Raw genomic sequence first — 25105 nt, 5'->3', positions numbered from 1 at the left:
TTCTTAGTCCAGTTCTGATGAAGATGTGTAGGGCAGTTTCATAAAGGTGATGGATGCTGTGCTCTGTCCAGAGAAGGAGAGTAAAGAGAGAGATCGGAAGAGAGTGGAGGAATAAACGCGCAGGATATTTGATCAACCCACCCACTTCAACCAACTGTGTTCATTTTCTCATTTGTCCCATGGCGCGATATGTACAGTGGGATAGGACGTAGAAAAAGTTAAACGTCCAAAAGTGGAATATAGGAGGGAGAGAGAGGGGGGGGAGAGACTACACTTTCCATTAAAGTCATCATGAATAGTAACGCAATTTCAATTAAACCATTAAAAGTTCTGTAATGAAAAATTCTGTAAACATATCTATTGTTTATCAACAGTGAAAGCCTGTGCTCTTGTTCAGAATAAAGAGCAAGCAGATGTTTCGTTTTTGCTAAAACATTCATTTGCTGGGCTGCAAACAACCCACCATTTTCGAAATGTGAATAAATGGTTGTGTAAGCTCTTAAATAAACATTCTCAATGCTACATTTATCCTACAAATCAGTTGCTGTGCTCACTCTTTCCAAACAAGAGACGTTTGCATTAAGTTTGGTAACCTGTAACAACCACATACCTAAGTAATAAGACAATTGCTTAGAGAAATTACTAGTTTGCATTGGCTTAGATATATGAATCATTACTGTAAATGTGAATCTGATTCATTTGTGAGTCATATCTGTGAAGTGGACCGCATGTGAACAGTCTTGCTTCATGGTTGGTTTAGCAAATCACAGAGACTGGAGAAAGGAGAATGAATACTGTATGCTTCTCATACTCTTTGATACGGTCAGGTAGGCCCTTGAGAAATTTCCAGAATTAACACAGAAGTGCCTTTAAACAATGCTAAAAGTAAAAATTCCGTCTTTATTGCAGTCCAAGGCTTCAAGAAGAAATCGACTTTGTCCAGGTTATTTTAAAGGACTTTTAATTTGGAATACACTATTCCAATGTTTCGGATAACCACCAAATCAGACACAACGGATTTAATTCGGGCTTAAAAATAAAAGTTTCAAATATAGGATTGTGGATTTTCATCAGCTAGAACATTTGTCGTCACCCATCTGACAGCTCCAGTACATTATTTATTGGATCTTGCATTATGATATTTCTTTATTAATGAGCAAGGGTAACTTTCTCTTTACCACACGATTACATTTGTCTGCCAACCACTGAAAGGATTTTAAAACTTGATCCGTTTTACAGACATTACTAACTTGCAATCCAAGCCACAATTTGGAAAGTATGAAGTCATGCCGACCATCGTCTCTTTATGGCACACTTTAATAACTCAGATTTCATCGGATTTAAACAGTTCGATTCAATTTATCAGAGTGATTAAAACACATATAAATGTCAAACTACCAGATAACCGAATGTCTTCTCTGTTCCAGCATAGTCATATTATATCTACTGTGACATTTTGAACCTGCTTGACATCAATGGCACATGAGGGCTAATATTCGAGTAGAAATAGGAACATTACATTGGATTTATTCATTTATTTATTTAAACAAATTGACGGGATGGGTGGATTACTGATCTAAAGAAATCACTACATTTTCATCTATTTTCTATTGCTATGGATATAAAAAGTCTGTTGGATTTAAATGGCACTTCATGTCAAGGAGTTTTCTGAACCCAGTTTTAGTCTTATGGCTATTTGTTTGAGGTATCTCATTACACAGAAATAAACCCAAAGCAAGTGCATCACATTTTTACATGTTTACAAGCCAAGAGTGTCAGCAAGTCTCTGTGTTTGTAAACATTTTGATTAATCCACTGTGTCCAACTAGCAAATCAATAACTATGATCCTATCAAAATTGAAAACCGCAAATCAGTCTATAGCAGTCTTGTTACACTGCTGGGAAACTAGTTGGCAAGGAAGACCTGACTGCCTCCCAAACATTACCAAAGCGAGGCAACTGGATCCTAAACAGTCTCACTTATGATTGAGTGGGTTGGGAGGAAGAAGAGCTTAAACTATAATCTTAGGAATAGCAGTAGCCCTGTTGATCTTGACAGTTAAATACAGGAGGGGCTATAATTCATGTGGTTGTGTTGAATTCACAGTTGATAAAAAATGCTGACTCATCTTGTTCGTCAGACAAGAGAAAGAAAGACAGGCAGAGAGAGGAGCACTGAGGGCAGCTTTTTACTCACCACTTACTACAAAAAGTTTTGTCTGAGTTTCTGACCAGAACTGTATGTGGGTAGTTGTCAGACTTATATGCAAACTTGTCTTTTAATGTGACAAACATTTAGAAAAAAACTAACAATGAATTTATGTGATACTTCTAAATTCCAAATTTGCTGTGTCAAATAATTGGACACACATGCGATTTACTCGTCAACTACCCATGAACAGTAGACATCATGTCCAAACTTTTTGCAAAATAAACAAATGTTGCAAAGAGACAACAGTCAACAGATAAAATAAGTTAAAATTACTTGTTAGACTAAAACTGAAGAGCCCCCTAGTGGTGTTTAAGGCCAACCGGTTCAGCTGAGAAGTTGATCTGTTCTTAAAAAGGTAAAACAAGTAAGAAAGTCACTTTCGAAAATATCAAAGATAAGAAAATAATAAGACTGGTTGCATATTAAAAGTTACTTTTTCAAATTGTAGCACTATTGTTTTTTTCAGTACAAAGAAAGACCCTTTACTCCTTTTTAGCTAACAGCCTGAGAGGCCAGCGTTCTTTCCCATTCCTCCTCCACTAATTTGTACAGTTCCATGGTGGCTTTGGCATCTTCTACTGATGAATGGCCTCTTCTCCCAACCTGAAAAAAATAACAAGAGTTTTTAGTGGAAAACATGTGAATACAATGCTAAAAACAGTCTTGTACAAAGCTCTGAAACCAGGGCTTAATTTTGGCCTAATAAGCCGGATCGGGCACCTCTGAAATCCGATCCGGCACCTCATTTGGCAGATCCCTGGCATCTGGCAATAACTATTTTATTTTGGTAATGAACAGGCTGTGGAGTTTGAAATGCTGGAATATTGTGTGTTTGTGTAAGGCGCAGGCGCAATTGCTTGAGCTGTTACTTATAAATGGCAGAAACAACTTTAAAAAACTCTGTGATGATTTATGGTCAAACATATATGACTATGAGTACATCATTAGATACTGCAAAGTTAGCTACTTTTAGTCGTGTGCTTTTGCAAAATAAAGAAAACTTGAACTTATTTGTGGAGCGCTGCACCTCGCAAACTGAACCAAACTCATCAGCATACGGTCACCCTTTTTCTTTTTAGTTGTGTTAATCTTTGAATCTTCTGCGTATATTTATTTGCATCGCATGTTGTATTATTAGTCAACCTTTTTTTGTCACTTGGTTTTGGAAATATCTTAGCAAAAAAAGTACTAAAAAGTGCTTGTCAACTATGACTACACAGTATTAAATTATTTTAAAACTGTTTTTTCAATTTCCTGCAAAACTGTGAATCTGGACATCCAAGGTTTTGGAAGGACGGCGACGATATATTATATTATAATATACAGAGAGCGAAAACGTAATTCAAATCCCAACTTGTACTGAACTGTAAAGGAATGAGTTGTTCCAGATTTTCCTTATCTCTATTTTACAGCCAAACCATACTCAGCACTCAGAGTTTCGTGCAATATCTCACATCACATTATAACGTCTGGTTGGAATGTGTTTAACCCACTTGTATGCTTCTGTTGAAGAGAGCCATGGTGAGCCTCTTCAGAGATGCAGTTTCATGCTCAGGAAATCCAGCTTTCTGGTTTAGGAGTGGAATCCGTGCGGTATCTCGTGTTTGGCCAGCAGGATGGAAATATTTTAAGGCCTTGAAGTCATTATGGATGGCATGGCCCACGACCACTTTCCCTGTCATTATCTTCAAAATCTGTGTGCAAAAAATAAAATAGCACTTAGATTAGGGCAACAAGACGTCCACGTTTTATTGCATGTTAGTATGTAGCCTGAATATACACTGCAAAAAAAGCCTGACAGACATAGCCCAACAAACAGCAGTTTGTATACACGATTTAAGAAAACTGTATCTCTGTACTGTGTTTGTATCTTCTCTTTGCCCCGCCTCTCTGAAACATGGATTTTTTACAAAGCTCATCGCAGATGTAGATTTGTCGGGGTGTGGTTACACAAGGTGTTTCAAATAGATCTGGGTGAGCATTTGTTTTTAGATAGAATGTATCTTTTGTACAGACACTTGCATTTTTGCAATTTTACGTTTCTAATACATGCATGGGCAACTTATATAGCACACCAAAGACACAGAAAAACATGTATTCGCGCAATATGACCCCTTTAAGTACCACTGGTTGTTAATACTTACATATCTAAAACTGAAAAAAATTACACTGGATGAAAGCACATATATTGTGATTATAATTAGCTTAAAATTATGCGCCTAAAAGGTCCATTTCCAGAGCATAAAAAGGTTAATAGTTAAAAATGTTGTTAAAAACTACTGCACCCAGTAAATTCCCCATTTACAAATTAAGAAATAAATATAGTTTTAAAAATGTTCAGATATTACAGATTTTTTATACTAAATACACAGATTGAATTAGAAAGCTGGAAACAAATTAAAAAACATACAAAAACTACCTTTCTATGTTCAACCATTCATCTGCCACTAAACACACAGTTGTTCATTTCTGTGTCAACAGTGTTTTAAAAATGACACTTCAGTCAATAAAATAAGGATTTTGGTTAAGCAGACAATGCAAATGTCAGAAAAACTTAGTTAAGCGTATTATTATTTAAGAAATATTAAAGCCTAACATTAGTCTTGATAAAAGACATGAGTGGGCTTTGGTGGACCTGTAGCTCTGCACTAGCAAAGTCATGGATTTTTTAATACACTTTTCACAGTTTAATAAGAATGCTTTCCCATACCTCTGCCTGTGCCTGTCTGAAGAGTGTGGCATTGCGTAGATCCTGCCTCCTGATTCCACTCCAACGTGTTCGAAAGTCTGTGACAGGTCTAGTTGGTTGGATGAATTTATCATAAATGACATCGCCATCATAGGAGACGATACTACACCGCGCAAGCTCACCAGTGGACCCCTTTGGTCCCGTTCCTACCATCTCACAGTCCAATGCTATATATTTAAAAGGTCCAATAGTGGTGGGAACCAGTCTTTGTGCTGGTTTTCCTTGAGATGTACAGGCCGTGGATGAAACTGAAGTTGAGGAATTCTGAGAAAGCACCTGTGCAGAGCTGGAAGGCTTGTTGGTTTTATCAGGCTGAGTGGTATAAAATTTTGGAAAAACAGCACCTGGATTTGATTGCCTCTCTCCATTGATCTGCACGTTATTTTGCTTTCTTTCGTTTCCATTATAATTATTTTTATTTTGGGTCAAATGAGCATTTTTATCCACAAAACGTTTCCATTTATGAGAACATTTGTATTTGGCTTTGGATTTCCTCTTTTTCCCTGAATTTGGTGTTGGGCTAAAATTCAGGTTAAGCGAAATCCCTGACATACTTTCACCCACAAAGGTGATTTAATTCTATCAATACCTACAGAAATGGTTTTGAAATACAAAACTATGACGTACAAAACTGTGGTGTTAAAACAGGTGACTCCTCGATGTTCTTTCACTCTATAAAAGGAAAGAGAGAGAACATCAATAAAAATATATTTTAGAATTTACATTCTGTCCACAAACTCCTATTGGCCATGCGATTTATTGGTCGAAATTGGACTAGAATAAATTATACTACTTATACTGAACTATTTTTAATTTTATAATAATAATCCAGCTTTACCACATAGCCTATAAACACTAACTACAAACAGAGGGTAAACACACGCTTATAGCCCAATACGGACAAGACATTTCCACTGTAAATTACAATATCATTTAGTCGGAGTATTACCCAAAACAACTCGTTACCCTTTGTTCAATATATGAAACTAAACCATCACGGATGTTACCCTGATTTGATTTAGGCTACGCTAATCAACTAATACAGATTCAAAACTGTCTACCCACACTGTCCATAGAAATACATCTCGCATATTCATGTTATGTATAATATGCAATACAATATTACAAACATGAAATGATCAAATACATACCATTTTTTGTGGAAAATGAACAAAAATGTCATAAAACTACGCTTCTAATCCCCCACGTGACCAAACGTGGGGTTAACGGTGTGTTTCCAGGTCGAAGGGCAAGTAAAGAGGCGAGCTGAGAACACGTGGTTTATTTGCTGCCCGGAAACAAGCGACGTTGCGCAGGCCAATAAGTGTATGACCTCATAACACCGCGTGAGCTGTGCTTTTGAACGTTGCTCTCGCGGTACTTCGATATAATTTGCTGATCGCCCTACGCAGAACCGTGTGCCATTCCTAGTCGGATGTTGCTAGAAGGGATACAGCTACGGCCAGAAGTACTGCGAAATCTCGCCACAAATTAACAATATATTACATTAGATAATGCATACACCTACCTCAATCCTAAACCTACATTAAAAACATGTTTTAACTGTTGTCAGCATGACAAAGATTATGCGGTATTGCAGTGCGCATGCCCAGTGGAAGCAGCCGTATCCCTTCTAGCCAAAACCGTTCAAGTCGGACAAAATTTCTTACCGGCATGCACTGCTTCAAGTCAGGCGTTGGTCTGCGCAGCGCCGCATGAAGTCGAACACACCTATTCGCAATAACTATCACAATAAATCAATGGAAGTGAGGCGTTCTCAGGACCAGCAGCCCACACTTTTTAATCCTTATGTATTTTGTTTTTGAAATGTTTGTAGTGACTTTATCAGAGCAGGAGCAGAGAGGATTGGCCGTGAAGTTGACAACGCTACTGTCAAACTACAGACACATATCGGACTCCTACATAATAGTAAATGAATTTTTGTGCTTTATCTCAGTCACAAACTCTATGTGTTTAACATGTCTTTTAACGTATGTCCGAATTGGACCCGTAGCCATAGTGTAACGGTAAACGAATAATCTGCTCAACCTTAAACTCAAAGACGTGGGTTATTTTCTGTCGGATTAGCATCATGTTTGTTACGAGAGAATGCTAAAATATTCATGTACATCTGAAAGTGTATCGGTGTTTCTGTCCCCACAGGAGTTCTTCAGTGAGAGTTTGTGGGATACTCTGCCTGTGAGCTGGCAGAAAGCCCTCGGTGATCTTACACCCCCACAGATCGCTGACCTACTGCTCGATAGAGATTTAAAAGACAGACGGTAAGAGAAGGTCGGTTGAGAATAATGCACAAGGAGCATTAATTCACATATTCAGCCATTCAGTTACATTACTGGCACTGTATAGTCAGTAAAAACAAATGAACCACTCACAGAACTGCAGATGGAGCAAAATAATGGAACAATATTTTACAGGGCTTTTTATTTTTGTCTTAGTTACCCATCTGTGTGGCCTTTGTCCTTGCTGGCGCTGCAGACGGCAGCACATGCCCTGTCATTTCCACGTAAAGCACCAGCTGGAGACCCTCAGGATGCAGGTGCACAGATGCCAGACGAGTTTAATTCCAACCAGAGTCAAAGTTCTTTGTTAGGACAAATTTTCCGCAAACACGTTAAACCCAAGAAGCAGCATGAAATCCGTCGACTTGGAAAGGTATGTGTATTGTATATGAAAGTTGTTTGAATTTTGTTAATTGAAATGGGTTTATTCACTAGACAAACCATTAAACTTGCATATATTGTTTAAAAACCCCTTTTCCTAGCTGGTTAAGGATTTGTGTGACCAGGCTAACTGTAACTCTGTGGTTGATGTTGGGTCCGGACAGGTACAGTTGCATTGTGCTATGTTTCTCTATGATTTATTTATGCTAAACATTTGGCTGTTAAACTGTAGCCCACTTTGATCCCTGCAGGGCCATTTAACACGTTTTCTGTCTTTTGGACTTGGCCTTAATGTCACTGGAATTGAGGCTGATCCTGACCTGGTTTCCATGGCCACCAAATTTGATAGACAGCTCCTAGAGACACTGGACAAAGAGAGTCAACGGGTATGACCCTGATATTTACATATTTACATTATCTCGTTTGTAATTAAATGTAGACATTAGATGTGTTTTTGTAGATATACATGTAAGATCAAACTTCTTGACTCTTCCTTAAATCCACAGCAAATATAACAATTGATTATTAATTCTAAAACCAAACCACTACTGTGGCACAGTTTTTTCGGGGTTGAGAATTAACTTCTGTATTTCTGTTTCAGTCAGGTCTGCATTCTGAACATGGACCCGCTCCCTGCCATGTGGTGGGCTGGGTTGATCCAAAGGCATCATGGGATGTTTTTATCAAGCAACTCCATGTGACGGCAAGTAAAAGGGACAGTGATGGACCTATCACTGGGCAGTATGAAAAGAAACAGCTATCAGTGCCATCAAAACAGGAGATGGAATTAGAACCAAATTCCTACCAGGCCCATGCAGAGGAGTTGCGGACTACATGTGCAGCAGACCAAATAAACACTGTGGTTTCTCTATCTGGGGTGAAATCTAAAAACGATACACACTCTACCTCAGAACACATGTGCAAGCTTTCCAGTGAATCTCCTATTAACACTTTACCCTTTATTGAATCTGAAGTGACAATCCCAGATGTTGGTGTTGATCCCAAAGGATCTAGTAACTTTGTCCTTACTGGGCTTCATGCCTGTGGGGACCTTAGCTCAACACTTCTTCGACATTTTGCCAATTGCCCTCATGTTCAGGTTATCACCTCTGTCGCTTGCTGCTATATGAAAATCTCAACCCAGGATAACCCAAACCCTCCAGGGGTGATACAACCCCACTTCTCATCTGCCTCAATGGCCTCTCATTCAGAATATGGTTATACTATGAGTGACTGGGTACGTGGATTACCAGGGCACCAGCTGTCCTACAAGGCACGAGAGGGGGCTTGTCATGCAATAGAGGACTATCTCCACAGGCTGAGAGAGGAGAGCGGGCTACTGCGGACACATTGCTACAGAGCTGTCTTGGAAACCATCATCAGAGCAGCAAGACCTGAATTACGCAGGCCAGGGGTTCAAACAGTTAAGAAGGCCCATACACTGTCATTCTCTGAGTAAGTAAAACCTATTTTTTCCCTGTCAGCACTGACCAATGCATTAATCTCTGTGATGAGACGTGTCAGTGTTATGCCCTCATGCTGCATTATATCATTAAATCTCTGCGTTCTCACAGGTATGCTCGCATGGCACTGCCACGGGTGGGTTTACCCGCTGATCTCCACCTTGACCCTGTCTGTGTGGAGGCAATGCTAGCACAGCAGGGCAGGGTGGTGGTGTATTTCAGCCTGGTTCTGCTTCTTGCACCTGTGGTGGAGACTCTTGTATTACTGGACAGAATGATATTCCTCCAGGAGAGGGGTAAGTGGAGCAGAGCAAGAGTAAATGGAGTGTAAAAACAGATCTCACTGGCAGCTTCTGCTGGAGTGAAGCATTTAGACATCTCTGAATGACCTGCTGTTATATTAGTCAAGGTGTTTATTTGAAATTATGGATCATTTTTAGTGATCTTTACTCTTGTCTACAGAAATACGCAAGGTAATATATTTTTATTGAAATTTTCAGGTTTTCAAAGTAAACTCATTCCACTATTTGATGCTGCTTTTTCCCCAAGAAACCTTGTATTGGTGGCCATAAAGCCGGGCGCAGCACAGAGCTGTAAGGAGTGATATTTTTATTAGAACACCACAATAAATTTGCATGGTTTAAAAGGCACCTTCACAATCCACTGGAAATGTAATGGTGAATTTGAATTTTTTGTGAGTGATCTACTAGCGATTGTCAAATATTTGTTTCCCTTTGCCATTTCTGATTGTGGCCTGTGTGTATTTATTAAAAATACCTGTGACAAATTTTTGACATTTGTCATTTTTCTCTTATAGTTAACAACTAAATATTTATTAATGCATCCATTTTGGATACTTTTAGAAAGACCCAGCACATATTGGGACCAGGTTTGTGGTTGCTGTAATAACCTGTAGATGTCGCTCTTGCAACAATCAGATAATTCAACGGCATTAAAAGACAGCTTTTCCATACACAGTTTCTCAGTCACATGCAGAGCCTTTATTTCTCATGAATAGCATTTGCAAATGAGACATTCACTTATGAAAGTAAATACATTCAATTCTTCATGCTTTCTACGAAGAATTCATTACATGCCACTGTGAGGGCAGCCACCAACACAACAAACTCCTGGAAGTCCACCTCCCCATCTCGATTCTCGTCCAAATCAGACATGATCTTCTCCACGACCATGGGGTCTTTACTCGCCTACAAGAGAACAATTATTTACAATGTTCCAGCAAACATGCATGTAGCTTAAGCTGTAAGCTTTTTTTTACACTTACTGATAAAAAGTCATTGAGTTCTCCCTGAAGCAAGCTTTTGAGCTCCGCTTTGCTCAGCTTGTACTTGTCTCCTTCCTTAGATGAGTATGTGTGGAAGACTTTAATCAGGCTTTCCATTGCATTTTCCAGCTTCGAAACCATGGTGCTTTTTAATTAAATGACTACTACCCTGCAAAAACATGTTACATTGGGATTTTTCCATGGTAAATTTAGGTCAACTGGAGCAGTATTCTCATACAATGTACCCTTCAACTTGTGTAAACATTTTTACCCTTGAGCAAATATTGTTCAAATTCGTGTTCAACTGTATAGATTATAGAGCATGTATGCCTTTTGAGGGTAATGCCCTAATTTGAAAAAAAAACCCAAGTGATAGAGAATTTAAAGACGTGAATCCTGTAGCATAACACTTTTTGTTCAGCACAACATACATCACTCACATGCACGACCCCAGTGGCCCTTAACCTACCCCACTGACGGATCTAATATCTGCTCCACCAGGCCTTTTGGCCTTGGCAGGTAGATGACGATTAGCAGGTATGGGGAAGACAGGTATACATCAATTATTCAATCAGCCTTTTGTAGAAACCAAAGGCGCCAATGTTGACAATTCAGCATCAAAGCATGTAGGAATATATTTGACGTACTTTTAATAGGCTCATTTTAGTTAATTTAGTTTCGTAAAGAAACGTCGATCGTAACGGTTTACAAAACTACAGTACGCCTACTTTTAATAATGTTTAACGTGTTACAATTAATTGTGGTCAATTGGCTAGTACTTAAATAGTATAAACTACGTCGAGGCTTAATCTATAATGGTGGTCTATGTAATTTGGCAAATAAAAGACTGCTAACCAACATTACAACCGTTAAAACTTCAAGAATCGCACAAGGTAAATTTAATCTTACATCAACCCACAATTACGTCAGTGAAGAATTTACTCCAGCCTTGCAATGTATATTTTTGTAATCGGCATGGTTGCTTTTCAGAGCGCTACTATAAAAGACAGAAAAGGCAAGACTTGTTTCAACTTACCGAGTGAAATGAAGCAGCACCTTACGCCTGATGAAGTGGTTAAATGCGCCTGAAAGCATCTCATTAAATAGCGTTGATTCACCTGCGGGGGAATAAGGTGGAGACGCCTCCTCCAACGAGTAGCATCTCCCTGCAATCCCGGAGGCTGCGCATTCAGGACCGCATTTCTGGGACGCTGTTCTAGGACCCTAGGTTTTAGCTACAATTGCATCTGCGTGTTTTTCTGAAGTATGGACGACAAAAAGAGTTTGAGTAGCCTATCGAACGTAGTCGTATTGTTTTTCGTTTAACATTAAAAACAATTGCGAAAAATGTAATTCACTATCTAGCCACAATGTATTAATGCATTTAAAAGTCTCGAATGCACTATAGCCACAATAGACCTCTAATGCCGTAAAACGAGTTGTAAGTTGTTTAACGAAACCGTAGGACGACTGACAAGCTTATGTTGATTAAGTGACTATGATTAATCCTAGGCCTGGCAAGCAAGTAGCACTTCGTTGTGAAACCTTGTTTACATTTTGAGTTATTTAAATTAATCTTAATGGTTTCATTGTCACGTGCTTGAGTCAACCTGGTTACCCTACGCATGTTATGAGCAAGTTTCTTGCGATTTTATTTTTAGAATATTGATTGTTACATTTGACATCATTATAATTGACTGTTAAAATAGGTACTGTGTAGACTATATGAAGTGATTTCAAAGATAGAGCTCAGTGTAGCCAATAGTATGACAAAAGACTAATAAATACATTAACGTAATTAAAAGTAATGTTTCTGGCTTCAGCCTTAGTGGTCACTAAGATCGCTTTTTTCCATAATTTATTTGACTATATCCATTGCACTACTTTTATATAACCTATCATTGTATACACATTTGTACATTTCTTGTTTATAGTAATAGCCGCCTTGTTCATTGTACATAGACGAATGAACTACTTCCATAATACTGTTATTTCTTGCACTTATGTAACCACTGTATATCCTGCACCTGTTGATATTGCACTTCTGGTTAGACTAAACAAAATTTCGTTGCCCTGTACTTGTACATGTGTAATGACAATAAAGTTGAATCTAATCTAATCTTTTAAATATGCCATTTAAAATTAGAGAGTCGAACATGTTCAACTGAATGCTCATTATTTCATTCACTTCTCTCTCTTTCTCTATGCACTATTCTCTTTCTTAGGAGTCAATGAAAACATCATCAATGAAGTTGGTGAATTTAATAAAGTTGGTCATTGTAAACAATTTTTGTGTGTTCAACTGTTAATTTATTATTTTATAAAATACACACAGTCTTAAATCTACTAAACCTGTGTCTTCACTCTGTACTTAAATTGGCTAATCTAGTAATTGAAAAGGCTTTACCGTGATTTATTGTTAATTTGGTGTGTTGTTATATGCTAGTTAGTCACAATAATTACTCAACATTAAGCTGTTAGCAATACGGTTTAATTGTAAGAAATAAAGTAGTATTTGGGTGTAATAAACCTTTAAAAAACTATGGTGGGTGGAAATACTGTCTTGTGCACTTAAAAAGTAGGATCCTTGGGACTGCGGTTCTCCGAACTCCGCCTCGATAGGTGGCGCTGTCCCATAAAATAGGGACCTAGAAGTGCAGGTCCTTGGAATATTGCCTCCAACAGCAAACCACCCATGTGGCATATGCTCACATACAGTTTAACGTTACCTTTAAAAATAATGTGCTCAAACATTAAATTTAATCTTATGGTCTTTGTATGAGTTCACATCTTCTGTTAATACAATATACAACTAATAATAGACCTTTTTACACCATTACATATGAAGCATACAATAGCCTTTTGTAAACACAGTTGTACCTGAATCAGGGTAAAGTGAAGCAACATGGTAGCTTTGATCTGTGCTCACTCTGGTGTGATTTGGTAGTCATTGCATGCATTGTTTTGACTAATAGTCTACACTAAAACCCAATGAAGTAGTACTGAAGAAACCGATCAATATAACAAAAACATTCAGTATTGTTATTGTGATTCAAGTTATGTCAGTAAAAGCCCAATGATAGTGCATGCTTTCTTTCGGTATAAGAATCTGAAGCACAGCTCTGGTTTCAGAACAGAATTGAAGCCAACTAGTTGAAAGAACGGTAATCGTTTCCTGGCATGGCTCTTGCTCATATTTTACTTGAGTAATCACCTTTCTATTTGTAATCAATTTTTGGTTTTTCTAGGGCATTCATGTCACGTGATGTGTGATGAGAAATGGAAAAATGAGAATCTGATTGTTGTGCAATTTCGTGAAGGGGAAGTGGTGGGTATGTGATGGCACGAATAAAACTATTTCACATTCATTATGAGTCAGTGCATGTTCCCAACAGAGAAAAAGGCTTGTGACCTTGAAAATATGCAGCTTCAATCGTAAAGTTTCAATTCTTAAATTAAAGTATAGTACAACATTCTTACAGCACGGTTTTACTTTTTTAATTAATAAATGTACAGTAAATTATTTTTCATTAATAATGCAAATTATTTTTTTAACTACAGTAGGTCAACAACAAATTCTAATTATACCTCAGTATAATAAAAATTCACCCCAAAAAAGAAAATTCTCTCCTCATTTACTCACAATCAGATTGTTTCAAACCTGTATACATTTCTTTGTTCTGCGGAACACAATGGAAGATATTTGGAAGAATGTCAGTAACCAAACAGATCTAATCCCCCATTGACTCCCATAGTGTTTGTTTTCCTACTATTGCAGTAAATGGGGGATGAGATCTGTTTGGTTTTCTGACATTTTTACAAATATCTTTCTTTGTGTTCAGCAATACAAGGTCAGGTTTAGAACAACCCGAGGGTAAGTACATGATGACAGAATACATTTTTTTGTGTGAACTGTCCCTTTAATTTGAACTTTGTAAAACATGATTTAAATTCTGAGCCAAATATGGCGTGTTGTGAACATCATGGGTTTATTGCAGTAATACAACTGTTCAGAAAACATAAGTTGGTTGCAGTATCGATCTTCAGTGGCCTAATCATGGTAAGTAAATGAACTTGCATACTAATGTAAATAGAACAGATTGATTATCAGAGCATATGTGTTGTCATTATGGATCATTGGGTAAGTTGTTTCCTTTCTAGATAAGTCTGGTTGTTTGTCAGATTCAAACACATTACAACTAATGTGTACACACTAATCATGTGAAAATTTATTTTCATGTTTTTCCTCTTATGGCCACCTTAAACATGCCCTTCTACATGTTCTGCATGACCTCTATTTGAAAGCTTATTGTACACAATGGCCATCTTCATCTTTACCTTAAGTGTCTACACAACTCTGGTTTTCAAGTGGCACCTCAGTAAGACACATCGACCTCACTGAAGACAAACGACTATGCCGACTTGGCGTATGCTGTTTTATTGCATTTGGTTTGCCCAGAACGCTCCTCAGCTGGATCCAGAAGAAACTCTGCTCTGTGGGTTGCTGTGGCCACTCCAGGTAAGTTTTGGTACTGAGCATCTTTTTCAGTCTGCAAAATTTGCTGGGTAGCGAGGTGGGATCAATGGGTTCCTTGAGCACCAGGATGACATCACTAAACGTCTTGCCGATGGCCCGTTGTTGGGCGAAGTAGAGCTCGTAGTTGCACCAATCGCTGTTCACAAAATTCCTCGACAACACAAAGATGACCTTAAGAACAAAAACATGATGATGCTTCACAAAACTTCAGAAGGCGTGTCTTGCCAATCAGTATGTTAAGTTTTTCTAAAATGTGATGTTTTATATGTCAGATTTAAGATAAGAAGACATCTACCAAGATGTTTGGACTGCAGCTCAGCAGAAGGACTCATTTCAACCATACCTTGCGGCTATTTTCAATGTTGTCAATGATGTTGTCGATGATCCACCTCCCTGGAATAAAGTCTCTTTCATGGATGCAAAGTCGATAGGGAGGCCTAGCGTTCTCTAGACCGGGCAGCAGCTGCTCTCTAACCCAGTCTGCATCCGAATGGCTGTATGAGATGAAGGCGTGAAATGTGTAGTCCATAGCCTGATCAGAACCTTCTTTATGGGCTCTGTACTTAGCTCTGATAATGTGGTATGTAGCTTTAATGTACCAAGGCACGTGGAATATATAGCAGAGAAGCACCATACCGAGTACAACAAGAGCCGTCGTCGACACAGATATGATGATAACAAGTTTAATATCGCAGGCTAAATGACCAGGGAAGTATCTGGACACCATCGTATTGAGAAGACGCTCCGGGTGGTAACATTTGTAGTTATACGGCCAGTCTGTAATGTTTACCTTGCCCTTACTTGTGGTTTCCTGTATAAACTTATGAAGTTCACAGGTACAGTGGTACGGGTTATTCCCTGCGGTCAGCACCTGTAGCGAAGGCATGTCCTTAAAAGATGTCATGCTAATGAGACCAAATGAGTTCCCATCTACAGCGAGTGTCCTGAGAAATGGATTCCTCCAGCCGGAAGGGATGAACTTGATCTTGTTCCCGCTAAGGAGGAGCTCTGTCAGGTTGGACGCTCTATTGAAATAGTCCATGTCGAGCTGGTCCAGGTTGCTGTACGACAGATCGAGGTAAAACACAGAAGTGGGGAGGCACTTAAAACTGTTGCTGGTCATGCTGTTGTGATTAGCGATTACTCTGGTAATGGTCGTTATCCAGTTACAGACACGGTTCCCTATATATCGCAGTTGGTTGTGGCTCATATCGATCGTGTTCAGCTTGACAAAGTTCTTGGTCAGAGATGCCAAGTCACTGAGACTTATAAGGCGATTACGACTGACATTAAAGGTCTGAAGTAAAAGCAAATTTCTGTTGTCACATAGCGGGTAATAAAGATAGCTGTCCTTCAGCTGATTGTTGGAGATGTCGAATACCTCAACGCTTTTTAACTCCTGCCATGAGTCACAAGGCACAGTGTTGAAGTTGACGTTCCATATAATGATTTGACGGACATGATTGAGCCAGGTGAAGCGCCAGTCGAAGCGAATTATATCTGGATTACTGATGTCCCTTTAGAACAAAACAAGAAGATCATAATTAAGATGAGATTGAAATATGTTTATATTGATAAATGCATATCTAGATTTGGTTTTGTCATAATCAAGAAAGTTAGTAAAACTTACGAGAGCACCAACTTTTCCAAGGTCAGGTTTGTCACACTGGATCCCTGTGTTATGTTCTGCGAACGAGCAAAGTCAATATACACGAGTGCTAAAGCTTTGATTGAACTCTTTGCTACATTTACTAGAGCCATTCTCATGACCTGCTCATTGAATTTACCGCGATGGAAGAACAACGTGCGAGTATTAACATACTGCAGGCCATAAAAAATATCCTGATTACCAGTGTAGTACTGAAATTCAAAAAGATTGCGGAAACGCAAAACGTCAAATGTTTTGTTTGCTAGGTCTTTTAATATTTTAGGAAGCTCATCTGGTGTTTTGTCTATAGCTATATCGAGCCACAAGTTTTTTGTGTTGAGGGTCTTGAAAAACCCAATTTCATAACTTTTAAGACCAGTTCCAGTTTTGATGGCAAACTTGCCCAATGAGTGGTTTCTCAATACGTAAATGTCAAGGCTTCCCAAATTACTGACCAGTGGTCCACCAAGCGACAAAATCTTTAACTGACTGAAATTTAAAAAAGCATCACCCAGAAATACTTGTGTGTACATATTATTGGACAACTCTAAAACTTTCAAATTTGTGAGTGGCTCCAGAGCTTTGAGGGGAATTTGTGTCAAAGAATTGTTAAATAAATTTATATCCTCCAGCAGGATATTTCTCTGAAAGGCATCATCCACAATTAGTGAGATATTATTGTAATTAAGCTTGAGGACTCGCAGATGACTAAAATTGAAAAAATCTTGTTTGCGAATGACCTGTATGTTATTGAAAGAGAGGTCGAGCTGTTCAAGAGAAGCCGAAAGTTGTGTAGGCACATAGTGTAGCCAAAGACCTTTACAGTCTGCTGCACGCCCCTCAGCTGTTATTATACAAGACTGCTGGGATTTAACTGGCTTAATGTGCAGGAAGGCCTGGAGACTCAGAAGCAGAGCAAACAGGGCAAACATTCCCATGATCTTCATTTAAATCTGTAGGGAAACAGAGAGAAAAATATTAAATATTTGATATTATTTGAAACACTAATCTCAGTTTCAATGTTTGATATTGTATTCCTGGATTCATTTATTTTCCCTCTGAAAATACAATGCATGGACAACTGATAACACACCAAAGACCCCCTTAAAACCTATTCAGCTACACTTTAAAAAGAACCTGCAGTTTACTGTGACATCAGCTGAAATACACACTGAACCTTTTGATGTGATCTGCAGGGCAGAGAGGTCTCTAAGAGGCTTCTACTATAGTTCTTTTTATAAACAAAAGTTTCATTACAAGGTTTTGTCACGTGATTTTGATTTGATTTTGATTTGATTTGATTCAATTTATTGTCATTACACACATACAAGTACAGTGCAACGAAATTTTACTGCTTAAAGTGAGTTTTTTGTCTGGAACAGAAACAGGAAATAATTTGTTCTTGTAAAACAGAACAGTCTTTATCTTTGTAGTACCTCAATAAGTATTTCAGTGGTTTCCCTATAACAAACACTATTATTTGTATACACATACTAATATAACACATTGCCCCTATTTACTTCCATTGCATGCACACACAACCACTGTGACATTTCTCAACATATTTTCTTTCATGTTCCTCATCAAACTCATATGCAGGTTTTGAGCCACATGAGGATGCTTGGCACAGGTGTTTGTGACCAAATCCTACTTTATAACCCCAGAATAAATATTAGATTAGATAAAATACAGAAAGAATTTCACGTGAATCATGTTTTTAAGTAACAAGGTTTAAAAGTAATAATTAACCATGAATCTATGAAACATGTGAATGGAATGTGATAAAGCTACACATTATTTCAAGTGCATTATATTACTGTTGTTTTTTAAATCCAAATAAAAACGGTAAAATTCAAAGGGAACTTGAATACAAATCTGTAAAATGTTAATTACCACAGACCTGTGGCCATGAAGTCATTTGAAAGACTGGTGTTGGCTTATTTGAAGGTCATCGCTGACCCTTTGCTGGACCCCTTGCAGTTTGCCTACAGAGCAAACCAGTCTGTGGATGATGCAGTTAACATGGGACTGCATTACACCCTACAACATCTGGACAAACCAGGGACTTATGCGAGGATCTTGTTCGTGGACTTCAGTTCTGCCTTCAATACAATCATCCCATCACTGCTCCAGACCAAACTGACCCAGCTCTCTGTCCCTAGCTCTGTCTGTCAATGGATCACCAGCTTTCTGACAGACAGACAACAGTTAGTCAGAATGGGCAAAATCATGTCAGACAGCCGCGCCATCAGCACTGGTGCCCCACAGGGATGTGTTCTCTCCCCACTGCTCTTCTCCCTGTACACCAACGACTGCACCTCTAAAGACCCCTCCGTCAAGCTCCTGAAGTTTGCAGACGACACTACTGTTATCGGTCTCATCCGGAACGGTGACGAGTCTGCATACAGACAGGAGGTGGAGCAGCTGGCTCTATGGTGCAGGTACAACAACCTGGAGCTGAACACGCTCAAAACAGTGGAGATGATAGTGGACTTTAGGGGAAACCCCCCTGCACTTCCCCCACTCACCATCATCAATAGCACTGTGATTGCAGTAGAGTCATTCAGGTTCCTGGGCACCACCATCTCTCAGGATCTGAAGTGGGACGCTCACATCGACTCTATTGTAAAAAAAGCCCAGCAGAGACTTTACTTCCTCCGGCAGCTGAGGAAGTTCAACCTGCCACAGGAGCTGCTCGTACAGTTCTACTCAGCTGTCATCGAATCCATCATCTGCACCTCCATCACCGTCTGGTTCGGCTCAGCCTCCAAAACTGAAAGACTACAGCGGATAGTCCGGACTGCAGAGCGAATCATTTGCACTACTCTTCCTACACTTAAAGAACTGTACTCATCCAGAGTGGGTAAAAGGGCTCACAAAATTACCCTGGACCCCTCACACCCAGCACACTAGTGCGCTGTTTGAACTCTTACCATCTGGTCGCGCTACAGAGCACCGAGCACTAAAACATCCAGACATAGGAAGAGCTTCTTTCCTCAGGCCATCTACCTCATGAACAGTTAAATTTTCACCTTTTGCAATAAATGTGTGCAATATTTTTGTGCCAGATTTTTCGTTTATAGCACCTTAAAATGTGTATATTTTAAACACCTGTAGATATCTCATAGAATCTGTATATACATATCATACACCCTACAGTGCAATAAATGTGTGCAATACTTTCCCTCAGACATTTCACATGTATAAACTCATAACTTGTATATTTTAATATGTCACACTGCACTTTCACCTTTGTGTGCTTAACTTTTATTTTTATTCTGTACTTTCGTTGCCTTTGTTGATTGTTACTTGTCTTGTAACCTTTCTTGTGTACTGGAAGCTTCTGTAACCAAGACAAATTCCTCGTGTGTGTAAGCACACCTGGCAATAAAGCTTGTTCTGATTCTGATTAAATATATAATTGTAGCGTTAGTAAATAGCCTACATTTATTTATTTAATAAAAACATTTATTTAAAAAGCATGCACCCATGCTGATAATTAAATAGCCCTAACGAATGTACAAAACTTGCAAGATTTTCAAGTGGCCCTACCTCTAAACTAAAATCGTTTATTATTGCACTCTCTATATCATTAATGTATGAAACCGCCTTGATGTGCTCCCTTACATTTCTCTCGAGATTTTTTAAGTATAACTTTATTTGCATCTCTACAAATAGGGTATAGTACAAGAATAAGAATAAGCAGGTTGTTCCTTTAAACAAGTATCTGTTCGCGTGCGTGCAAACATTTTATAAATCAAACATTGTGGCGTCAGCATCCAACAGCGAAGCGATCACCATCCTGCTTGTAAAATCACACGAGAGAGCAAAGCGGTGTTTATGAAATAAGTTGTTTTATTTATGATAGTACACGCGAGCCTCTAAACTTTAAGGCTTAAATACACTACAAGACTATTGCTCAAATTTTGCCCAGATTTTCAGTCTGGTCTTGTTGCAGAAAGTCTGTGCCAGTCTGCAGATTTGATCATTTAGTGTGATTCTATCTGAAACTTTCAAAAAGTGCATGATGTTTAATAATCTGTTCACATTTACAAATATTGTAGTATTAGTGTGACGTCTGCAAGGCAAACACACCAACAAACACTGAATCTTAGTGACAGATATTTTTTACCTTTTCAAACGTTTGCAATAAAGGACCAAAGACTGTTTTATAAATACTGCTTGGCGAAATAACACGGATACACGCCTATTGATAATGTAAAGTCTGCTTACCTCTGTACGAACTGTAAAGCCGTATTTATACTGTGTTGAGCGGTTGCTACTTCCCTCAAAGAATACGAGAGCCCACAAAAACATTCAGAGGGAGTTCTGCATGCCGGTGAATTGAGGTAACGTTACATCGTATCAGGTTACTTGAATTTTCTTACTGAAGTCTCCGCATTAACATCTGTGCACAGTGATTAACAACCCCTCTTAATTATACAGTTAGGAGTTACGGTAATGCGACACAGCTATGGGTTTTCTGGGGAAAGCCTGTAAATACATGGAGAGGGACTACATAGTCTGTGGAGGCCGTTTTTTTTTGGCATCAGAGTGGATTTTTCGATAACGTGCGCGCACCCATAACGTTAAACCGCACCCTGTCGGTTCGCTGCCGTTGCATGTGAATCTTTCATCATCGCAGAAGTCCAACATTATCAGATTGCAATATCGGAGGCTGCACTCTCAGGACCGCACTTCTAGGACCATTTTACAGCACCACCTATTGCATCGGAGTTAGGAGAGAACCGTATCAAGGACCCTCGTTTTTGAGGACCGAAAAAGTGCAACTACTAGACACCTAATTAGGGTTTCCTGCACGAAGTGCTGAAAACCTATTGTATTTGTAAGGATTTTGATTATTCTTCTTTATTATTATTCCGCCATAAAACGCGTCGCCCAGCCCAAACCGTAAGTCGTAGAAACTGGAGACTTGGTCAGTTGGTTGTATCTGTGCAGGCTACTCAGATACAGTGAACCAGCCAAATCGACCCATAGGTGGCGCTATAGCGATGGTTAATGCGTTTGGGCTCAATGCTCGTAAACCGGATGTCGCACAACAAAGTGTTTGGTGTCATTGTGACAGCTGTCAATTTAAAAAATGGCTATCTCCGATTTCATTTCCGGTATGCAAATTTTTCCGCTAATTAGCATTTTATGGAAAAAAAATTAACTAGTTCCTGGATTTTTGCCCGATTGGAACCAAACCAACGCTGATGAATTCTGTGGAGTGTGAATGTAAATATTCATTGAAAAAAAGTTGAAATTTCGATTCAGGGTCGCTAGGGGGCATCAAAACGTCCGAACCGGAAGTAGAAAATTTTAATAAAATGGCCATAACTCGTGAACCGTTTGAGATATCTTCACGGGGTTTGGACCCTATTTGTAGACTCTCAGTCCAGGATCACAGTAAAAAGGAGTTGGCGTTTGGCAACTAGGTGGCGCTATAATATAAATTTTCTTGAAAAGGGCTATAACTACCCAACCGTTTGCCCGATCGACTTATTATTTGGTATGGTGTGTCTTTGTGTCATGCACCATGACTGTATAAAAGGACTTTGGCGTTTCTCAAAAAACATGGCCGCCATCGGCAGGGTTAACAGAGGCCGATCGAAACGACACTCGCTGGGCTTGTTCGACTCGTGGTCAAGAAGGTCTGTAAGAAATATGAAGTCATTCGGCCACTGGGGGCGAAATAACATTTTTGGAATGCTTAAACAATTGTGTATCACGTGAAATTTGACTTATACCCAAACTATTTACATAATATGATAGCTCTTCTCATTTTGAACAACTTTGCCTCTGGACACGCATCTGTCGATCAAACGGTTCGTGAGTTATCGCTAATGAAGTCAAAAACCTACTTTTGCGAACTAGTCCCTGGTTTTTCAACCGATCGGAATCAAACCAATGCAGATGACTTCTGTGGAGTGTGAATGTAAATAATCATTGAAAAAAAGTTGTAATTTGCATTCATACACTGTAGGGAAGGCCAAAAACTGAACTGGGCGGAGCCTATCACATTAAAATGGCCATAAATCCAGAACGGATTAACACATCATCATGGGGCTTGGAACATATGTGTAGACCCTCACTCCGAGGTCACCTACAAAAGAAGGTGGCGTTTGGACACTAGGTGGCGCTAGACCAGTAGAAATGGCAAAATTGACGCGTATTTCATTACTTAAACAATTGTGTATCACGTGACATTTGACAAACACACAAACTATTGATATCATATGATAGCTCTTCTCATTCTGAACAAATTTGCCTCTTGATCTATTGATGTCAATCAAATGGTTCAGGAGTTATTGCTGATGATGTTAAAAACGTACTTTTGCAAACTAGTTCTTTGATTTTCAAGCAATTTCAAAATTTCCACCACAGTACAATTCTCTGGACTCTCTAGGTCAATAATGATCAAAAACATGTTGAGTTTTTATGTTGTGTGACCATTACAGGGTCCTTTATTATAAAAACGTGAAAAATGTACGTTAAAGGTTGCTCCTCCTTAATAAATAATCCAACTGATTTGCAATTAAGTAGTATTATACATATTATGACTCAAAACAAGCATGCTCATCGGAAGAGGCATGCCTTCATAAAAGTCCAAAAGGTGAAATATTCATTCAAATGGGCTTTTCATACATGTCTTTGTAAGCATGCGTAGTCTGCATAGACTGTTACTGATCACCTAAGTCAAAATTTTGGGTCTAAAGGCTTATCATTCATTGAGGATGTGTGTTAGGGCCATTTCTGAAATGGATTTGACTAATTTATCCTGATAACGTGAGTCTCGCTACTGAATTGTCTGAATGACTTGATATAAGAAAATGTAATGTATGTCCTATATGTGCATGTGTGTTTGAGCATGCCTGGGTCTGTATGAGCCAATGCTGACCGTCTGACTCATTTTTCTGGGTGCAGGGTTGCATTGTCGATTGTGGACATGTTAGTTTGCCATCCCTGAGGCTGGTCGACGTTTACTTGCCTAAACTTCTCGAAACCCGATAATTGCTGCTTGCAGCTATATCTCTAATTACTTCGTTTTTAAAAGGTTTATTACACCAAAATACTACATTTCATGCAATTAAACCTTATTGCTTACAGCTGAATATTGAGTTTTTATTGTGACTAACTGGCATAATAAAATAAATATAAGCATTTATAATACCAAATCATAGTATTGCCTTTTCAGTCACTAGACCAACCACATTTCAAGTACAGGCTGAAGACGCAACGATGACTCTGGGCACAGATTTAAGACTGTGTTTATCTTATAAAATCACAACTGAACAGTTGAACAGACACACAGCACACACACAAACACGAAAAACATGTTTAAATGAACCACATTCATGCATGTCTTCATTGAATCCTAAGAGAGATAACAGCGTAGAAAGAGAGAGAAGTGAATCAAATAATGAAAATTCATTTTAAAATTTTCAACTCTATAATTTTTACTTGCATATTAAAAAGTTCTTAGTGACCACAGGGCACACTCACAATTTTTTCACTTTTACTGCCCTTTAAATATTTAAAGTGCAGATTCCAGGTGCAGCAGTACCTACAAATTGGATGGTCTACAAATTGGAAATACTGTAAAAGAAAATTATACTTTTACCTGTGATGATAATCAGGCCAAAGATGAACGCCTGCTCCGCATCCTGCAGGTAATTTTTTTTAACCCAGCCAGGCCATACATGATGGCCTATCAAAATAAAATGGTAAATTGAAGTATACACAGGTCTGTACATAATCAGCATACAGTATGATATACAGTAGGAAATGAAAGGACAGAAACACGCACAATACATTACATCTATACAAGGATCTCCCTTCTTGGATTGTTATGTGTTTCTTGAAAAAGAGAGTCCAATAGGTCAAATTATTGTTTTTATAAATAATTAGAATTAAATTATGCCGAAGCCTAGTACTTGACCAATTTATTTATTAATATTTTGTTGTACTATTGCCTGCACTGAGCTCTGTCCTTGAATATACTACACAGTAGCCCTACATTAAAAAATCTAGCACGTAGGATTTTAACAGTCAATTATTATGATGTCAAATGTAACAATCAACATTATAGAAACACTGTCAAAATGAAGAGACGTGCATTGTGGGATTAACAAATTGACTGTGAGCACACAATAATTAAAACATTCATTTAAATGACTTAAAATAGAAAACCAATGAGTACTTAACAAGGTTTCACAAAGAAGAGTGCCATAGTTTATGTCACAAAATGGCTTTGGACAGAACCCAGATGCAGGCAGACGAAGGTTTAACAATAAACTTTATTAAATAAAACACCCGCAATGGGGAAAAACAAGAACACACTAGAAAACAAACACTAGAAACAAAACCGAAACAGGGTAGTCCAACAAGACGAGAAACAGGGGATACTACCGTGAGCGTTGATACAAACACCAACATCAGACAAAAGACAATAGATATAAGACAATGCACCAACACTGAACAGAGAGAAACTGAGACCATATAAAGGGAGACACTAACGAGGAGTGAT

The 25105-nt window shown here is 38.6% G+C and overlaps 4 protein-coding genes across 6 annotated transcripts; 1 reads left to right on the top strand and 3 right to left on the bottom strand.

The window, feature by feature from the left end:
• Positions 1-272: 272 nt before the first annotated feature.
• Positions 273-6652, bottom strand: isg20l2 (interferon stimulated exonuclease gene 20-like 2). Its single transcript, XM_079469837.1, has 4 exons — positions 6113-6652; positions 4923-5633; positions 3706-3906; positions 273-2815 (listed from the first exon to the last, which is right to left on the bottom strand). The coding sequence occupies exons 2-4, from the start codon at positions 5511-5513 to the stop codon at positions 2705-2707; spliced, it is 903 nt and encodes a 300-aa protein (XP_079325963.1). The 5' UTR covers positions 5514-5633; positions 6113-6652; the 3' UTR covers positions 273-2704.
• Positions 6640-10563, top strand: mettl25b (methyltransferase like 25B). Of its 2 annotated transcripts, XM_079469835.1 has the most exons (9): positions 6640-6890; positions 7125-7243; positions 7418-7634; positions 7744-7806; positions 7894-8028; positions 8244-9097; positions 9217-9401; positions 9606-9698; positions 9923-10563. In XM_079469835.1, the coding sequence occupies exons 1-9, from the start codon at positions 6771-6773 to the stop codon at positions 9931-9933; spliced, it is 1797 nt and encodes a 598-aa protein (XP_079325961.1). In that variant the 5' UTR covers positions 6640-6770; the 3' UTR covers positions 9934-10563. The 2 variants fall into 2 exon arrangements, with proteins under 2 accessions (XP_079325961.1, XP_079325962.1); XM_079469836.1 differs by lacking the exon at positions 9923-10563 and having other exon boundaries at positions 7125-7253; positions 9606-9920.
• Positions 10078-12015, bottom strand: s100a1 (S100 calcium binding protein A1). Of its 2 annotated transcripts, none has more exons than XM_079469838.1 (3): positions 11427-12015; positions 10391-10559; positions 10078-10313 (listed from the first exon to the last, which is right to left on the bottom strand). In XM_079469838.1, exons 2-3 carry the CDS (start codon positions 10529-10531, stop codon positions 10164-10166), a joined length of 291 nt encoding a protein of 96 aa, XP_079325964.1. In that variant the 5' UTR covers positions 10532-10559; positions 11427-12015; the 3' UTR covers positions 10078-10163. The 2 variants fall into 2 exon arrangements, with proteins under 2 accessions (XP_079325964.1, XP_079325965.1); XM_079469839.1 differs by having other exon boundaries at positions 11300-11433.
• Positions 12016-14296: 2281 nt separating this feature from the next.
• tlr18 (toll-like receptor 18) lies at positions 14297-21263 on the bottom strand. The gene is made up of 4 exons (XM_079468713.1): positions 20809-21263; positions 16558-17528; positions 15271-16444; positions 14297-15098 (listed from the first exon to the last, which is right to left on the bottom strand). Exons 2-4 carry the CDS (start codon positions 17520-17522, stop codon positions 14730-14732), a joined length of 2508 nt encoding a protein of 835 aa, XP_079324839.1. The 5' UTR covers positions 17523-17528; positions 20809-21263; the 3' UTR covers positions 14297-14729.
• Positions 21264-25105: the final 3842 nt, after the last annotated feature.

This window comes from Barbatula barbatula, assembly GCF_947034865.1.
Source record: "Barbatula barbatula genome assembly, chromosome: 12".
Taxonomy (NCBI): domain Eukaryota; kingdom Metazoa; phylum Chordata; class Actinopteri; order Cypriniformes; family Nemacheilidae; genus Barbatula; species Barbatula barbatula.
Note: the sequence above shows the minus strand (reverse complement) of the source record. Positions and strands in the feature narration are given on the sequence as shown.

What these genes read in the sequence shown, in the direction of transcription:
- isg20l2 (XM_079469837.1), bottom strand. Translation starts at nt 5,513, where the DNA reads ATGTCAGGGATTTCGCTTAACCTGAATTTTAGCCCAACACCAAATTCA. An exon ending in TCAGACAGGCACAGGCAGAG is followed by an intron (nt 3,907 to 4,922) that starts GTATGGGAAAGC and finishes TTTTGCACACAG; the next exon opens with ATTTTGAAGATAATGACAGG. An exon ending in TCTTCAACAGAAGCATACAA is followed by an intron (nt 2,816 to 3,705) that starts GTGGGTTAAACA and finishes TATTTTTTTCAG; the next exon opens with GTTGGGAGAAGAGGCCATTC.
- mettl25b (XM_079469835.1), top strand. Translation starts at nt 6,771, where the DNA reads ATGTATTTTGTTTTTGAAATGTTTGTAGTGACTTTATCAGAGCAGGAG. An exon ending in AAATCCGTCGACTTGGAAAG is followed by an intron (nt 7,635 to 7,743) that starts GTATGTGTATTG and finishes CCCTTTTCCTAG; the next exon opens with CTGGTTAAGGATTTGTGTGA. An exon ending in TTGATGTTGGGTCCGGACAG is followed by an intron (nt 7,807 to 7,893) that starts GTACAGTTGCAT and finishes TGATCCCTGCAG; the next exon opens with GGCCATTTAACACGTTTTCT.
- s100a1 (XM_079469838.1), bottom strand. Translation starts at nt 10,531, where the DNA reads ATGGTTTCGAAGCTGGAAAATGCAATGGAAAGCCTGATTAAAGTCTTC. An exon ending in AACTCAATGACTTTTTATCA is followed by an intron (nt 10,314 to 10,390) that starts GTAAGTGTAAAA and finishes GTTCTCTTGTAG; the next exon opens with GCGAGTAAAGACCCCATGGT.
- tlr18 (XM_079468713.1), bottom strand. Translation starts at nt 17,522, where the DNA reads ATGAAGATCATGGGAATGTTTGCCCTGTTTGCTCTGCTTCTGAGTCTC. An exon ending in TTGGAAAAGTTGGTGCTCTC is followed by an intron (nt 16,445 to 16,557) that starts GTAAGTTTTACT and finishes TTTGTTCTAAAG; the next exon opens with GGACATCAGTAATCCAGATA. An exon ending in ACATTGAAAATAGCCGCAAG is followed by an intron (nt 15,099 to 15,270) that starts GTATGGTTGAAA and finishes TTTGTTCTTAAG; the next exon opens with GTCATCTTTGTGTTGTCGAG.